An 18,792-nucleotide genomic window follows, 5' to 3' on the forward strand; every position below is an offset into this window, starting at 1 on the left:
TTGATATTTCCTCTTCTCTAAATTGGGTTCTTTTAAGATGAACGTGTTCTAGAGAATGTTAAGCTTGTGTAGTAAGGGGCAGGTCCACCAAGATGTTACAGTAGTTAGGAGCAGACCTGGCAGAGGTGAGAGCATTGACTTTACACTCTACTTCCCCTGGTGTTAGGTCTGCTGCTCGTTTTGTACCTGAGCAAGAGTTTCATCCATTTAGTTATGTTTATCTCTGTGAGATTTTCTGTTTGTAGCAGAATTAAAGAAAAAGCTACAGTATATCTTGTGTATGTGCTGTATAAAGACCCATCCATTTTTGCACTTCCCATATCTTACCCTGTGATTTGAATTCTAAGAGAGGGCAAATTATTGCAGGTTTGCAGTAGTAGCAAAAGTGTTTCTGAAAAAAAAGCATTAGCTTCACTATCGCTCACTTTTAAGGTTAACTGTTTCACAGCTATAAACAAAGAAAAAAGTAAAACCCAGGTTGAAATACAGTGGAAAAGCCCCTTTCAGAAGAGCCATGTATCTGATGGTCAGAGAATGTTGGACCAAAATATGCTAGTGACTTAACTCTGTGATCTCGCCTCATCTGCCTGTCACCCAGCTGCAACATGGGGAAAGCAATATAATTTCATCCCTAAGGTTTCAAAGCCTTTGATGATCCTCAAATCTCAGTTCCACAGAATAAAAATCCCCACCAGCCTTGGGACTCCTTTCCTCCATTCTTTCCTATATAGTATTATGTACGAATTCACATGTCAAAAATGTATGTTTTGTTCCATCGGAAAAGGATTTTATGACTCATCAAGTCTCAGTTCATAACTATATGGGAACCGTAATTGGAATTTCATGGGATTCATATTTATTTTTACTTCTTTTTTATGTCAAGCATTTGTTGTAATTCAAGGTTATAAGTGTGCTGTAAAAGTAAAGAAGTCAATCTTTTTCATGTCTGACACTTAAAATGTTATGCTAAATTGAAAGTACCATTAACCTGAAAATTTAACACCTAGGAAGATATATTTAGACAGTTTGTGAAAGGAATCTTTATCATCTGTGGTTAGCATCTGATATAAACTATTTAGTCCATGCTGTAAGAGTTGTTTTACAAGTGTACATCTCAGGCATAGAAGGACTTTTAAGGTAAAATGGGGATTCCAGACTAGCTTTTAAGGCTTTTGTTCTCTTTGGCCCTTTACTACTCAGCAACTTGTTTCTTATATCAGGTAACTAAGACATCTGTACGAAAGTTCATGTGGGTTTCTCATAAGAGGGATTCTCTTCTAGCAGGGAAATCAGGATAAAGGATAACCGCGCTTTTCATAATGGCTGAGGTTAGGCACTAGAGACATGGATTTTCTCCAACAAACTTAATCCTTTCATTTTATTGCTGGTTTAAGAGAAATGAGCTCTTTGAGAGTGCATCCTACAATGTATCCCCTCTCTGGCCCTGAGGCAACCCCTTGTGCCTCAGCCTAGCAGAATCCTAGAGCCTCAGTGATGATGGAACACCCTCCTTGTGGGCACACTGGCGTAACTAGAAGAGTCATAGGTACCATTTACTGAGTGCCAGCTGTGGATCTGGCATTACGCCAACTGCATTATCATATTTAATCTTTAATTTAAAGATTGGAATCACTTAAGAAGCATTCCTTTCTGTAGAAACCCAGGTTGTTCTGAAGACGAAATAGTGGATTTAAAATCAGAGTTTTGGTGTTAGGATCCTAGTTCAAGCCTTCTTTCTCTTTTTACCTCAGATTTCTAAAAGACTTCCAAGGAATGATCTGCTATCCTTTTTGGAGTGCTCCATTCAGTAGTCTCCATTTGCATTTCAGTTCCCATCTTTTCCATGAATACTCCTAACTTGTCTAACCGAGGCTGATTCCCTGAGTCCCCACAGCCCCTACAGTTTTGTGACACAAATACCCTATATTGTTTTATACCACTTTCCAGTTTGTTTGGTAAATTATTTTTCCTCTTGAATTTACTGTAAGCTCCTGGAAGGATATAATACCTTCGTATCCCCCACATGGGTTTGACTCAGTACATACCTGATGCACAAACAAGTGATTGAGAGGTGAAAAGAACCATTTCCTAGGGAGTCATGGCCCCCTCTTAGGATGAATGATGCCTAAAGTCCTCAGAATTTACTCGTATTATTAGAGCAAAAGAAGAAATAGAGTTTTGTTTTTCTTGTTCCTGTTACTTCTGAGCAGGAAGAAACATTCAAGGAAGTGAGGAATTCACTTGGAGACAAATTTAAATAAAGACCAGATAGGGGAAATCCAGCCAGAGAATCTTCAGCTTGCCTGTGATTCTTTGCATCTTTGCTCAGCCCACTGAATTTTATGGGACTGTAAGAAGAATTTTGTAAGGTATAATCTTAGGGGAGATGAGGGGAACACCAAATCACTTAACAAAGTTGTTCTCACTTCATCTGACAGATCTCAATCTGCACAGTATAGCCAATTGTATGAATGCCTGAAGGATAATATGCAGTCTCAAACATATAATATTGTGAGTGTTTAACTGTCTTGATAAAAATGGATTGATAATATTTTTAAAGACTAATCTTCCCTACAGCAGTTAGATTACTTGTCACAAAACCTCACAGAGTGATTCACCTCTCCGATTCCCAATTAACAGACTAACAGGCTAAGGGGCGTGCATGGTATCTCACTTCATGGCCCCTTGTCTTCAGCAAGAACTTTCTCACGCTGCTCCCAAGCTCCTAGGCCAAGCAGCATCTTCCTTTTCTTCAGCTGTAACAGCACCAGTCACTTAAATCTTGTCAGACCAAACATGATGAAATGTTTTACATTCCTCTTATGATTTCTCTTCAGAGATTTGTCTTTGTTTTGATCCACCTTAGAAAGAATTTTAAAAAGAATGGGAGAAAAACCTAGTTCACCTTTAAACTTTTGTTCCAAGACTGATGGGCCATGAGATAGATCATCTGGCAGATTTGCTCGTCAGAACCGCTCAGCTTGAAGGGCTGACCTCATCGTTGAGGCTGCTCATGGTATAGTGATATGGAGCTGTCACAGGCTCAAGTGCTGCAGTTCTGGTCACATTTTATCTGTGTGATGAGTGTACTTTTCCCCTCATATTCCATTTTCTTTTAGCTGATTTGTCTCTTTTATTATGTAATCCATAGCTTATATTTTTATATAGTCTTTGACTGCTTCATCAGGGTTCCTTTAGGGGTTACTGCCCACTATTCTGTCCTTACCCAGTACTGGGAGATACTTGTGCTGGATGACAAGGTTTCCTTTGTGAGGTTTGTGGAAGTCATGGCTATGGGAAGCTTTCCCAGTGAATGGATGGCAAAGCTAAGAAGAGAGAATTCAGATTTATGGACCATTATTTCTACTCTTCAGTCTTATCATTGAGATAACACTATTTGTCCATGTCAATTTACTAATACTATTAAACAAGTCTGAAGGTTAACTATAGTCATTTTAAGTCCCACACGTTTATCTTTACTCAATTTTTCTGTACAGTTGACCAGTCTTATTTACACTGACCATATCTATAGTGTTCTATCATGCCATCAAAAAAGAAGCAGGGACCATGACTGAGCCATTGTTGCAGAACTGCTGAGGATCTTAGTCCGGTCAGTGCTAGTAGAGTAGCTGGGTGAGTGCAGTACTGCGGTGTGTAGAGGACTTAGTTCCTGCTGGGCCTGCTGTCCTGCCTTGCGCTTAATAGTACAGTGCCTGTTAGACACTCAGAAAATGTTTGCTGCTTGTGAGGAGTTATGCACCCTAAACTGGTTTCACAGGTTGACTTTGTAGTTACCTAACTTTGGAAGAATTGAAAAATCATTTCTTTTCTGTAACTCCTGGAAGATACACTTGATTCCCCAGATACTTGAGAATTGAAGTGTATGCTTGGGAAAAGGCAATATGCTGGTTTCTAGTTATTGCAAAGACAAACTGTTTAGGCCCAATGACTACATCTTCTAGGCCTTCAGCTGAGGCACAGAGATTAGAGAAAAACAGGTATCTACTCTGCCTTAAGGGCAAAACCACTACACTCTGCTCTTTCATATTTAGCTTCCCATCCATTCTATGCCCCAGCGTGATTCAGCTGGTACTCCTTCACCACCTTTATTCTCATTATTTGGAAGAGGAAGTTAAAGCAAGGTAGATGGAAGTGGGCAGAGAGCAAAGAAGCATCTGACCTAGTCGGCCTACACAACACATACTGAACAGTACAGAGTAGATTTCACTGCCTTGACTTCATCTGAGCCCAGTTTTCTGGTTTTTGTGTTTGTAAATAAGTTCTCCATGATTACTTCAAATAGCGGCAGAGGTTTGTTTTGGACTCCTAAACAAAACCTAGAAGGGACCCTTCCAAGCCCACTGCTGCCAGATACACTCTTTCTTACCAAATAAGAGGCTTCTAGGTTGTTATCTATTTGTTCATACATATATCCAACACCCTTCTCCCAGGGACACACCAGCTGTATAGGCAGGTAGTTTTCTGGGCACTTAAGATAAAGCTGGTTACAAAATTGATACTCAAGGAGTTTACAGTCAAGGAGTCAGACAATAAACAAACAGTTAATGTGTACTTTAATGTCATAGCAATGCATGGTGCGAAGGAAAGCAAAGCAGTGTAAGTTAGAGCACCAGGCACCTCATTGGTGACTTCCTGTACAATTGGAGAGGTTGTTCTGAAAGCACTGAGTTGCTCTGAGTCATGAGGGGAACTTGCTGGCCGGGGAGGCCTCAGGGTGCAGACTGTCTAGTTGGAAGATGGCCATTTGTCCAGCTAGTGGTTCAGACCTCAGTGTGTTTGACTGTAGAGCATACACTCTTTCCAGAGTACCTCTCAGCTTCCAAGTAGAAAAAGAGATTTGCCACACAGAGGACCTTTAAGTAATTTATTATTTGTTTTCTTTGTCCTCTTTTTATCACCTACCTTCCATTGTTGTAGCCTGGCTGACCTGTATTGATTTTCACCTCCCTCCTTCCCCTTTACCTTCTTATTATGAATAGGAATTTTGAATCTTTCTACTTTTTTTTTTAGTGGGTTTTATATCCAATTTAATACCTCCAGCACCAAGCACTTCTGGAGTTTCTGTTCTCATCTCTTCCTACCACTATTTAAGGAGAAACCAAGGCTACAGCCCAAGAATTCAGGGAGCCCTGACCCTGCCTCTGAGTGGCTCAGTGTCTCTAAGGCAAGTCACTACCTTTCTGTAATGTGAGGCATTTGGCTCAGATGGCCTTCCAGGCCTCTTCCAGATACAAACTTCAGTGGATACTCCCTGCCAGGTGTGTGTATGTGTTTGTGTGTGTGAACACGTGTACATGTGTACACTCTCTGGGGCATCCCATTGTCCACATAGAAGAACTTAAGGTACTTCTCAGACTCACATCTGTGGAGTTGAGTGTTTGTTATTCTGATGTAATATATACTCTCTTTCCCTGCCCTTTAGGCTAGAATCAGTAGTTACAAACAGAAGCAAGGAATTGGGTATATTATTTGTCTGCACCCCTACTTGTCCCAGTGATGCGCTTACCTACCTCCTCCTCTACATACCTCCTTACCCCCGCCAACACAAAAACCTGTCATTCCCCAAGCCTTTAATTGTCATTAAAAAACAGTGTATCTTCCAGAGTTATTCTTTCTTTGGAACCAGTAGGGCATAGGAATGTGAGGATGGTCAGACTGGAGAAAGAAAACTGAATATGTTATTCTCTGTTCTTGGACTCAGAGTTAAAACTGCTGCTACCCTATTAATCTGCTAAAAAGCACCTGAAAGCAAGCATGAAGAGGGAGTACTTCTCCCATATCTGAAAAGGAACTAAGAGGCTTTCCTTGGAGAGCCTTCCCACTTCTGTTTGCTCAGCTTTCCCAGTTGGAGGTATGTTAGTGCAGGAAAAAAACAGGGAGAAAGAATCTCAACTCTTTAAGAAAACGAGGGAGGTAGGAGGGTTTACAACAGTGCTGGTGACAATTCACTAGGAATTAGTACACCTAACTTTCAAAGTAGAAACTGACCAGCACATACATTGTAGTGATGGCAGAAGCAACCACAGAAATATTTCTTTGAAAGTTTGTGATGCTTGCTGCATATGTGTGTGTCTTCATCTTTAAATCTTTATTTAAATATAATTTACAGAAACCTAACAGTAAGTTTATATTAAAGCTAAACTCATAGTCAAATACCAATTAAATAAACTCTAAAAACCCATTTAAAATTAATGATATGCCTAAGAGGATAAGGCAAGATATGATGGATTTTTCAGAGATAATAACTGGCTTTGTGGACAACAGATTTCAACTCCTGAAGCAGATTGAGACCAATATTACTTTGCATCTTCTGATTATCACTCCACAATATCCAGTCTTTTATAAACAGTTCTTTTCCTGCTTCCTTCCTTTTTCCCTTATATGGGAGTCTGTATTTTTTTCTTTATTTGACCTTGAAAAATGTTTACTTTGCTCTGAAGTACTACATACAGACAGAACATTACCTAAGAAGAATTAATGGGATTTTATTTTCTCCCTTTTTTACTTTTCTACCTCAAAATCCATTTATTATCAAAGGCACTTTATTGGAAAGGGCAACAGAGAACCCTAAAACAGAATTTACAGCCTTTTGGGAAAGCAAATTAATGGGAATTGCAAGTGGACTTGAAAATCAGGAAGCTCAAAGCTTGATGCGTGTTTTCATATTAGCTGTTACTATGGACTGCAACACAGCATTAGGAAAAATATCAGTTCTTAACAATTACAGTTAATCACCATAGAAGAGCAAATGAACTTATTGAACATAAAATTAGTATATATTTTATTTGGAAATATAAAAATTTACATTCATTCAATCAAACATTTTTTCCATCATATAGATTAAGAACTAAGAAATGCTCAGAGAGTCCTCTGTGAGATAAAGTATCCATGAAAAATCTTGTTTAACTTTCAGTTTTTAAAGGGATCCTAATGAGTGATTGTTCTTTTAACCATGCTTTAAAATTACTATAAATGGGAAAAAGTGTAGAGTATTGGAAGTGTGTCATTTAAAAATAAACATAAATTGATGCTTGTTTAAAAAAATGCATACTCTGGGAAACACAGCTGCTAGAGCTTTGATAGAAGTTATGATTTTCAACAATTGAGCTATAGTTTATGGTACAGATGATACTTTGGGTATAGCTGAAACAATAATTGGTGGTTTCTGTTTCCCTCTATTAGATTTAAAAGAGTGGAATACCTTTTTTCCCAACCCAGGAATTTTGCAGTTTCCAATTACAGCCTGTATCAAATAACTACTTTTCTCTTGCATATTCCATACTTCTCCACAGTGATGTGGGTGTTGGCCCTCTCTCTTCTCATTATGATAGGCTTCCCTAGATTGAAATAATAGTTTTGGGGAAATCCTCCTTGTTAGTACTAACCTGCAGTTTGTATAGCCTATCTTCAGGCCAAAAAACATGTAATTTTTCTTCTAGAATACTAAAACCGATGTCTTGCTCCAAGCAAAATTAGCAAACAAAACAAAACTCTTATGAAGCAAAAATGGTAGGTACTAGTGTCATATACATGAAAAAACAACCACAGGAATTACTAGAAACACAGATAAATCCCAAATTTTGAGCATATTTTTAAAAATGCTATGTTTCAAATGACAAGTAAAGCATAGAGGTTATTTAAAAAGGAAAATAATGCTGTCATACATTTCTTAAGTTTTGTTTTACAACATATATTCAGACCAAATAAAGTTTTAGTGATAAATCTTTTTTTCACCTCCTGTTCCAATGTTTTAAACTTGACATAGCATATTTTAATTCCTCTGCTGACTTTTATTCTAAAAATTAAAGTAAAATATGTAGATTTTCAGCATCTGCCCAATGTTCAATAATCGTATTGCAAAAATTAATTTATAGCAACAGCCTACTCAGAGTTTAGATGTAACTAATTATGTTTAAAATGTCACTGATCAAACAAAATTCTGCTATAAACTTTACCTTTTAAGTTACTATTTCTACATAATAAAGTATTGTCTGAAATAATAACTGTAGAGAAACTAGCTTTATCTTTTTTTTATTTTCAGTGCAGTTTGTTATTTATCCATTGACTGGAGTTGAAGTAAAAGTTGGAACTCAAACTGTGATAGTTACTTCCTTGTACAAACTGACATAGGCTTTTAAGACAGAATAGCATTTGTGAGATTTTTTTGAAGCTTAAAAAGTGTTTGACTTTTTAAGTTAGATTCATCCTAATTACAAGGTAAATTCCTAACAGGGGTTTTCTAGTCTTACATGAAGATTTACAAAGGTTGGGGGAGAGAAGGGGGAGGGGGGTGGCACTAACAAATCCATTACTATGTGGCGGTGTTTCGCAGTTTGGTCTTGTAAAACCTAAGGGGGTTTAAGTTCAAAGAGAGAGATCAAGTGATAGAGTTGTTGTATTACAATATATCGCCTCCCCACCCCACCCGCCAAAGTTTTTTCAATACAGGCAGGATTCAACTGTGTAACCCACTTGGAAAACGTAGGTAATATATAGTTGTTCTCCCACCTCTCAACATTTAAAATTAAATCCCAAATCTGTTTTCTCCGTTGAAGAAAACCTGTAAGTTTTGTGTGAGATGGAAAAGGTTTTGAACCTAGAGTTCATTGGACGCGCTTTTCGAAACCTGTCTGCAGTTGGTGATGCTGATAACTTTAAAAGCCACCTACAGACTGCCTGGCTGGCTGACAGCCATGCCCCTTGCTGGAGCGGAGCGGCTCTCCCGCGCTTACCTGAGCTGCCTGCGCCGGGGGCCGGGCGGGGGCCGCAGTCGCGCGGCGCTGCTAGCCGGCTGTGCGCTCTCCGGGAGTCGCCCGAACAATGCGAACGGGGCGCCGAGCGCGCCCGGCCTAAGGGCGTTACGTCACTGCGCTGCCTTATAAGGCGCTCCGCGTGTGCGGCGCGGGCGGCGGGGGCGCCGGTGACAGCCGAGCCGCGGTGGCGCAGCCCTGCCTCCGCCGACGCTCGGACCGTGTGAACCGACCGTGGGTCCCCGACTCCCAGCGGACGGGCATGGGTGGCTGGCTGGGGACACCGGCGCCCTCCTGCCGGGCTAAGAAGGCACTGGGGGTCAAGGTTGATCCGCTTGTAGCTTTTTTTCCTCTGGGGCTCTAAAGCTTATGTTACCGCTTCGGATTCTTAAGTACACATCCTGTTACTCTTAAATATTCGTAAATACGTTTTTGTTACATTTTTTTTTTGGCGGGAGAGGAAAACCAGAAGGGTTTTTTTTTTAGACAAATCCGGGTGTGATTTAGACTTCAAACCTTCTCTTTGCTCTTTGTAAAGAGTAAGGGTCCTCAGAGGATAGCATTTTATTTCCTGATGATGTCACTACCAAACAATTCTTCAAGTGATGATGGGAAGGCCAGATGAAATCTTATTTTTTCAGTGTTTTTCCTGAAATAACCTCGTTCCTCATTTCTCCATGCCTGTGTTTTAAAGTATTTAAGTTGAATCAATTTATTTGGCAGGAAAAATGTTTATTGAAAAATTTAAATGTTTTGTGCTGTACTTTTAAGACAAAGTATAAAAATAGAACTTTAGCAGTTTTAATTCATTTACTGCCAGCAAGCACAGTAAAACAAAATCAGAAAGACATGTGAAGACGGGGAGAACAGTGTATCACAGAGAAGGGACATTGTGGATCTCTGGCAACTTGCTGCACTGATGGACAGTGACTGCATTGGGGTATGGGTGGGGACTTGATAATCTGGGTAAATGTAGTAACCACATTGTTTTTTCTTGTGAAACCTTCATAAGAGTGTATATCAATCATACCTTAATAAAAAATTTAAAAAAAAAAAAGAAAGAAAGACATGTGAAGAGAAAAGAAGCTGACCAAATATGACTGAATAAAGCCTGTTCCCACCCAGTGGGATAGATTTACTTGCATAAATCCTTGTTTTGGTAAATGAGAATTAGCCTCCTTAATTACTTTGCAATTCAGTAAGAGAAGTAAGTAATCTCTAAAGTTCTAGACAACTACATGAACCTGCTAAGTAAATTAGGGAGGTGGCTGCCTGATTTGCAACTTTCAAATGAATTAAGTACTTCTAATAATTTGAGTCTATTTAATTCTTTTAAAATTACATTAAAATAGAATTGGTTCCTATTATGATGTACATATGTCTATAGAATTATTGTTTCCATATGTTTTGTCAAACAGGAATAATGAAAACAGTCTGCTTGTTTCTTTTACTTAATGTGAATTGGAGAAAGGCTCGTTGTAGAATGTATAGTTAGTGAAAATGGTGGAAGAAAGGTACTGGGCACAAAAATAAATGTGTGGCATTTTGCTAAACTGGGCTCTCTTTTTAACAGGTCTAGATCACTCTACCTGTATACTGAGAAGCCTATTAAACTAACCCATGCTTTTCATATGTACTGTTTTAAGAGAAGTAAATGACCATACCCTTCAGCTGAACTTAAAATTTAATACTTGTTTGGCAGTTTTGTGTTAATATTTTAGATGTTGGTTTGTTAGTTTTGTTACCCCCACCTTATATTTGTGAAAGTGTATTTGAATCCTTTTAGTTTCCTATGCTTATTTGAATCTTTTTAGTCTCCTATGCTTGCCTTTTTGTTGTTGAGACTTTTATGCTAAATTTTATTTCTTACAAATGAGATACATGTTATAAAAGTTTCATGAAGCATGAACACCTGAATCCCAGCTCCAAACTGGTAACATAAAGTCCCTTTACCGAAAGCTAGTGTTTTTGTAACTTGTTTTGCCTCCTTTCCCTTCTGATGGGTACATAGATTTCCTAACTTTGGACACTGCCTTTTATTTCTTTCTCACATCTTTGTAGTGAACACTTTGAATTTATTTTCATGCTTTTTGACATCCCAGTTGCCCTGTAAAAAATGGCAGTATAATTTCTTCCTTTTCTTTAGCTGGAGTAATTGAAGAATAAAGAAGTTAAGTGGGTACAAGCCTTGTTTAGGGTTCTTAGAGGAAAAGATGATTAGAGCTCCTACTGCTTGTGTGCTTGCGTGGTGCTGGGTACTCTCCGAAGCACTCACTGGTCTCTGACCCAGCCATGACTCAACATTCCAACTGAGGTCATGGTATGTTACCATTCTCTTCAGGAACCAATAATAACTCTAATTTATTGAGCTTTCAGTTCATCTCATTCCCTGTGCTTAGTACTCTACACATGGTCCATTGTTTAATCTGCACAACACAGTTTGAGGTAAGGTTATCCATACTTTTTAGTTGAAGAAACATTTGGAAGGGTAATGGCTGGACCAAATTCTCAGTGTTAGTAAATTAGCAAATGCCGGGATGGGAACCATTGTTTATGTATAGCCTTAATCTTGTCTTCTCTTAATGGTTTTCTAGGAACCTCTCAGAAGTGTTGTTGATAAATGTTCTGATTTAATTGAGAAGTCTGTATCCTTATTTTTCAGGCTAAATGCTAAACTAGGAAAACCAGACACCCTCTTCATAGGCCACACACCAGAGCCACCCCTACTGTGCATTGAAAAACCTTAGGGAGTGTCATTCATATTGGAGACATGGATTTGTATATTTACTACAGTGGTTTTCTTGAGGATATTGGCAAACATGTCTTGTTCTAATAAAATTAAAATATTATGACAGTTTTCCTACAGCTGAAAATCAAGGATCTTGAGGAAGTAAGATCTCTATCTGACACAAAAGTACCCTGGGTCCCATTTCATAAACTCCATCCAGCCTTTGGCATTGTGCTCCATTGGCCACATGAGACAACAAGTAGACTTTTATTTCCTTCCGTCTTCCTACCAATATCCTCTTTGAGGTACAATTTTTGTTCTCTTGGCTTCTGGCATATATATATTATGTAAAGAATATAGTTATGACCACTGTGCTTCAGTCTTGGCTGAGAAAATTTTACTTCCTTTTTTACTGAATATTTTACTGTCTAATTGCTGTATGACTTCTCATTTATAATCAGGAATTTCCTGCAAATAAATATACCTACAAATTAAAGTGCTTTCTACAATTACAAATTATGTAACTGCAAATCTGAATTTATGATCTAAATCAGTAATAGCTTTAAGTTGTTATTTGGAAATGGCACAGAGGAATTTTTCTACCAAACTAACTAGTTTCTAATGTAGAAGAATGATTGTAGGTGACATGGCTGGAAACCAGGATGTATCAGTTCTTTTGAATTCTGTGAAGTTACTTTTGTTACTTAGTCAAAAACAGTTGAGTATCAATCATTTCCCCTGATTTAAGCTAATGGCAGGAGGTTATTACAATGACCACAGTAACTGGTGATATAATGTCCACAATGTCATTATTTAACTGTTTTAAAATACTATTACATGTTACTGAGCATGCAAAGCCAGTTTCTTTTTGTGAAGTTACTGCTCTTTCTTCCATGTCCTATTTCCCTGCCTTTGTTTCTTTTTGTGGCAAGGGGAGTCTTTTAGTCATCCAAATAAGTGCCAGAGAAGCAGTATTCATAATTAACCTTTCTTGCAGCTGCCCACAATTTCCACTACTGGTTCTTTCATCAGTTAAGGGATGACGTGCACTGCTTCCTGGAAGCTCTGCTGCAAGCTACGGGAGGGTAACACTGGCTTTGAATATGAAGTGCTTGCTCTCTTGCCACTATCAAATGGTATATGTGGAAACCCTATGATGTATAAAGAAAATAATTCTTCTTATGGGCCTGGTGCATAAGAGAGTCTAAACAAGAGTGGGGACAGATCCAGGATGGCCTGAGGAGAGGCAGAATTCTGTGATCCTGTGCTGAACTAGGCTGCAAATGGATTGGCCAGTGTGTAAGCCTTTAGTGCAAAGGTATTCCGCCTCAAAGAACATTCTAGCACCTCGCTGACAGCCTTCTTGCAAAGCAGCTTTGCCTTTGAGCATTGAGTAAGCAAGCCATGGATCTGGTGCTGACCACTGCTCTGCTGCTACACAACTCAGGAGGAAGGCTAAAGGGACTGAGCAGCACAGGTGGGCAAGTGTGGAATGTGGAGCCAAAAGGGAAGGCTGAGGGTGAAAGCCAGGCACAATCTGTTTTCTAACTAACTTCTTCCTTTCACTCTTCTTTCTGTTCCTCGGGTACCATCTGCCTTGCTCGGTACACATAAATGCCCAGACAAAATATACTACATTCCCATGTGGCATAACACTTACACTGTGCACTGAGAGCCTTTCACCAGCAGGTAATGGGCTGCAGTGAAACCCTCTCACTCTTACTTTATCCCAGATCTCCTGTCTCAGACCTCCGTAGTCCTCAAACTTCCTAGAGGCTCTTCAACTATTCCTATTCATACTTAGCTGACTTTGATTTTTACAACAGGAATTAATACCCTTGAAAGCTAACTTGGGCTGATTATAGCAGTATCAGTGGTGATACTAGGGAATAGGAAGCCCTTTATATACATTAAAATCAATGATATTTTGTGGCCTTAAAAATTAATTTAAAAATAGTTCATTGCCCATCATAATTTGGAAAATACAAAAAAGTACAAAAGACATTTTACACCTACTTCTAGCACACAAATACTGCTTATTTGTAATAATTCAGTGTACTGTGTTTCCTTTTAGTCTTTTTCTAAGTTATTATAAACCATAATTGTTTTCATACTGTGGGCCATATGTGTGTACTGTTTCTATTTACCTTTATTATATATATTTTAATAGTGTGTTCATGACTTTTCTGTAGACATTGGGTCATTTATAAGCATGTATTTGTGTATTTTCCCTAGAAATAGTGATCACAAATCCAACCACTGCCTGCTATCCTACTGACATTGCCATGGCTTTTATTCTTCACTAAGTGAAGCAGTGAAGTCTGTATTTAATAAAGACTCTTCTGTTGATCAGAGACCTCCTGTTCTTGGATTACATGGGATGCTATGAGTTGGCTATGTGATTCTAGTGAGTCTGCCAGTAGGTGAGTAGAATAACTTGGAGAGAATGAAGAACTGATAATATGGTGCCCCATAAGATTATTAAATGGGCAGCTGGAAAAGCCTGCTATTTAAGTCCAGGCCATTTGCCTATTTATTCCTGCAAACATTTTATGTCTCCTTGGTAACTAATAATAGTTTTGAGAAATGTTGAGAGTTCAAATATTACTGCAGGGGTAAAAAAAATCTTTGAATCACAGAAATTAGAGGCGGAAAAGACCTATTAGGTCATCTTCCTTGTCCCTTGCCAGCACAGATTGTTCTCAATGCTTCTGGTCCAGTCCATTTTTAAAGAGATCTGGTCAAGTAGTTTGTACCCCGTATCTTTTTTTTATAATTTATGTGTGGGGATTTTTATTTCTTAGGTCCCATAAAGTTGGTCTTTTGAGAGAAGTATAGAATTGTGGTCATTCCTTCAATATAATAGCATATTTATTTCACATATATTTAAACTATTTTCCATTAGGTTTTTCTAGTCCTCTAATACATATAACAACTTCAGTTCCACTGCTAATTCATTCTGTTTTCTTGTTGAGCCTATTTTAAATGGAAACTAACCTTGACAGACAAAATACCAACATTAGAAAACAAAACCTAAAGTGACAATAATAAGAATAACTATGAACAAGGTCACATATGTTCATGGAAACTACTTACAAATTTATCAGCACTTAACATATCTTTTTTAAGTAATGCATTTTTAAAGATACTACTCTGATAGATTTTTCTGTATAGTTGTGCACGTTTATTCCAGGTTAAATACTGACAGAGAAAGCCTGTGAGTTTAAAATATAATTGAACAGGTTTTTATTAGTAGGAAGTCATTGGAACACTTAGAATGTCATTATAATAGTTGGCCAATTAAAGGTAAAACAGTTGGGCAGTTTGTATTTATATGTTCTTTTTTATCATTGAAAACTCAAATATAACAAAGCATGAGGATAAACTTTTAATCATTTAAACTTATTAAAATGGGTCTAGAAGGCCTGAGGAAATAAAGTATTTATTTATTACAATGGGTCTAGAAGGCCTGAGGAAATATCTAGGAAGTAAAGTAAGTGGTTCATTCTAAGATTATTTTTATGAAAGAGACATAATATAATGTCTGTCCATTTTATAATGTCCATCTTGTCCCCAGTTCTGCTTTGTCCATTATTTACAGTCAGTTATTGTGAACTTAGTTGATATGAATTCAGGTGGCTTTTAGTAGTTAAATCCTTTCCCTCAGCCAGGCAGCTTCTTCCAAACCTCAGAAGGACAGAATAAAACTGTCTCATAGAACAGTCAGTGGTGTTGTTACAGACTAATTACTTCAATTCCCTATATTATGGCTAAAGATGTCTTCACTGGGAAAAATGATGAACAAATTAAGACATAAGAAAAGTACTTTGAACTTTGTTAAGAAGGATGATCATTTTGTGAAACTACATTTTAGAGTGTAAAAGGCCTTAGAAAACCTCTACTGTACTTAATGCTATCCCTTATTCCCTATTTTAAAATAGATGAGATAATTAGAGCTCAAAGAGGTTAAAGGGCTTGCCCCAATGTCAACAGTAAATTGGTGACCCAGCCCCTGTGTTTTATAGGTTTGCATGTCTCCATTTGGAAACATGAAAAATCAAAAATAGTTTAATTTAAACAGTGTCATTAGAACCATCAGAAATAATGTATCTGAAATCCTAATTAGTATTAGAGTAATTTACCTAGGTTTATACTAACTAGAGAACTAATTTGGAGCATTAGTGAGTTAGTTATCCATTTTAGGGATTAGAAATGCAGTATTTTTATTGTATTTCTTTTAAATTGAAGATCAGTTTATAACTATTAATATACTCAGGCCACTAAGATTGGCTATGGGAGGACAACCAAAAATTTAATGGAGAGATCTGAATTTTTAATATTATTCTGTGCTGTCCTTTAACACTGTTGTCCTGCATGCTTGCCAAATGGTCATCTGAACATGAGAAATTATATTATAATTTATGTCACTAGGCATCCAACCTACATAATGAAGTACAGGTTTGGACAGGATGTCAAAAATCTTGTGTCCTCCCCTTAGAATGAATTCTCTCTCTAATGAGAACTTCAATTTTATTTTCCCAAGTTGGTGTCATTAGTCAATGCTGAACAGCTCCAGGGACTTGGTACTTCTCCAGCAAAGCCATTACATTCTGAACTGAAAATTGGTTTCCTCTAACTTCCACAGACTCTTCCTGGTCTTTCCATGCAACCATGTTAAACAAAAACATTGCTTTGACAATGACAGCTTTTTAAATCCTTGAAGATAGTTTCACCTGAATCTTCAGCTGCTCTATTTGATATAATTTGAGTCCTTTCATACCCTGTGTCTAAAGGTTTGGTGCTTAGAATGAGCATAAGTATTATTTTTGCTAAGGAAATTTCCCTTTGAAGGTATATTTAGCCATGCAAGTGGGGAAAATTCTGTCATGATACTGCTCTGACAACCTGAGGACTTGAGGAATAAAACTCCAGGAACAGAGTTTCCTTTCAAGCAGCCAACGATGGCCTAACATGCTTCTTGGCAAAACGTAACTTAAAATAGTGCTGATTTCTTTTTAAACATAATCAGTTCTAATGAAAACTTCTCCTGTTGAGTATTGAAACATAGAATTAACTTTTTAGTTACCATGAATGGCTACTGCCATAGTGGTGGCAGAATGTCCATGTCCTGGCCCATTTACTTGCACTGGGGCACTGGAGAGTTACCAGTGTTGACTCTCAGTGACTTCAAATCTCGAATCTGAGATTTATCTCAAAATGCTGATACACTCTGGTAAGATAGACAGAAGTACAGATTTAGCATATGTGCTAATTTGTCTCATTAGTAGACTGTGCCACTTAGAGCGTGCTATAATTTTTCAGTAACTCAATTATCATATGAATAGCCCATTTATATTTCATTATTCTTACTTTTTTTACAATAATTAAACATTCTTTGTTAATTCAGGGCTTTAAAATTTAGCACATGTTCATAAATTTGCATTGGCATTTCTTTATTTCCTTTTTTAAACGTATCAGGAGATTCGAAATATGAAAGTAGCTTAAGTCTCACTTCAAATCTGAAAGGTGCTGACTGACTTTTGGTTAAAAACAATCTCTTTCCATCTCTCCATCCATCCATCCATCCATCCTGTATCTATGGCTATCATTTGCTGACACCTTGTAGAACAGATGTGTAACTGTTTCTTCCCTCCTCTCTGGTCAAAACACATATATGCTACATACTACACATTTACACATGCAAGCTTTTACGTGCACTCACTACAACTATAAGAGGAAATGAAGATCAATAGGATTCAACTCTTTAGGTCAGGAGTCGAAATCTACTTCCCAAAGACTAAATGCAGTATCATTTCATCTAGTCATGGTCACCTTCAACAAGTAGTAGCACTTTTTGTGCATGCGGATTATCAGCAGTCATTTATGCCAGTGTTAGTAGTAAGATGGATGGGAGGGTGATTGGGAGCTGATGGATGGCTTTCACATGCACAACATTCAAAATGTTTATGTGCCTGAAAGAATAAAATACTGTTTGTGTGTGTGTGTGTGTGTGTGTGTGTGTGTGTGTGTGTGTGTGTGTGTGTGTGTGTGTGTGTGATGATTTATAGTACACGAGAGTTAGGCCTAGTCTGCACCTACTATGTTCTTTTAAGAGAATATATATCATTTATATATGATGTAGAATTAGGAGTACTCCAACCTTCTAATGTAATAATGCGTCTTTTAGGTACCATCTTTGGACAGGTGAGGGTGTGGAGCAGCCTGTACTGAAAATTTTTAAACGTCTTCTCTGAGAATCAAAATAAAATAGATCTATGATGTTTAATTAAGTAGGAGAATTTCTTTTAGTCTTATTAAATATTGAATGGCTGCTCAAAGAATGGCTCTCTTGAGCCACTTATGTGACAAGTAGTTATGATTCATCAAAGATCCTCTCCAGAGAAAAAGTTGGTAGGTGGGTAAAGGTCTTCCAAGGCTGCTTACATCACATACACACACACACACACACCTGCACACGCACGCACAAACTCTGAATATGAATGACTGATAGTGAATCAGTGAATTGGTTTGTTTGCTTATTTGTTTGTTTTTATGATGTTCTTTGCAGAGGTGCCTATTTGATCTATTGAAAATGGAGGGAGGCTCTTTATGTTTTAGATACACATCTTAACTACTTAGCTATCAACAATTCTCCTTACTGATGTGGATAGTAAAGTTGAGGAGAATCTTCTCACTATGTGTTTTGTTGACACAGACACTTTATAAAGATTCTGATTGTTTTCATTGGATCAGTTGTGATGATATTACATAAACTTCATTACAAAAAGTTGCTCTAAGAACTCCAGTTTTTTTTCCCAATGATCTTACTGAGCTTCCATCTCTGACTTGGGTTCATGAATTATTTAGAATTGTGCTTTTTAATTTTTAAACATGAATTTTGGGGTGAGGGAAGATATCTTTTTGCCACTAATTACATAATAGTCAGAAAATATAGTCAGTGTGTTATCTACACTTTGAAGTTCGTTATAAGATTTGCTTTAGAGAGAGGATTGAAGATGGCAGCATGAGAGGTAAGACAGAGGCTTCCTCCTAAAACTGCACATAATATGAAAATATAATTAATAAAACTAATCCTGAAAGAGCAACAGGAAAGAAGACTGTGCCAAATTGCCTACACATGGAGGATAGAATAAACCTCACAGAACAGAGTAATGTACCAAAGCCGTGGACCAGCAGGACCCAAGCCCTTACCCCACCCTAGCTCACTGGCAGAAGGAAGAGAAACTGAGCGGGGAGAGAGTGGAGGCCTGGGACTGCTGAACAACTAGCTCC

The 18,792-nt window shown here is 37.8% G+C and overlaps 2 protein-coding genes across 8 annotated transcripts in view; one reads left to right on the forward strand and one right to left on the reverse strand.

The window, feature by feature from the left end:
* Positions 1–18,792, forward strand: part of CMSS1 (cms1 ribosomal small subunit homolog) — a 403,057-nt gene that overhangs the window by 47,512 nt on the left and 336,753 nt on the right. The window lies entirely within an intron of this gene.
* The window catches only part of FILIP1L (filamin A interacting protein 1 like), a 242,522-nt gene that overhangs the window by 38,088 nt on the left and 185,642 nt on the right, over positions 1–18,792 (reverse strand). Inside the window, exon 1 of one of the 5 annotated variants that reach the window (XM_057502094.1) lies at positions 8,754–8,880. The exons of 3 other annotated variants lie outside the window; for them this stretch is intronic. Coding sequence is in view for 1 of the 2 variants with exons in the window: in XM_057502090.1 (XP_057358073.1) it covers positions 7,756–7,784 (29 nt within the window). In the remaining variant the exon portion in view is untranslated. Of the gene's footprint in view, positions 1–7,755; positions 7,800–8,753; positions 8,881–18,792 lie in introns of those variants that run through there. One more of the 5 variants, XM_057502090.1, reaches the window with a different exon arrangement.

This window comes from Manis pentadactyla, chromosome 1, assembly GCF_030020395.1.
Source record: "Manis pentadactyla isolate mManPen7 chromosome 1, mManPen7.hap1, whole genome shotgun sequence".
Classification (NCBI taxonomy): domain Eukaryota; kingdom Metazoa; phylum Chordata; class Mammalia; order Pholidota; family Manidae; genus Manis; species Manis pentadactyla.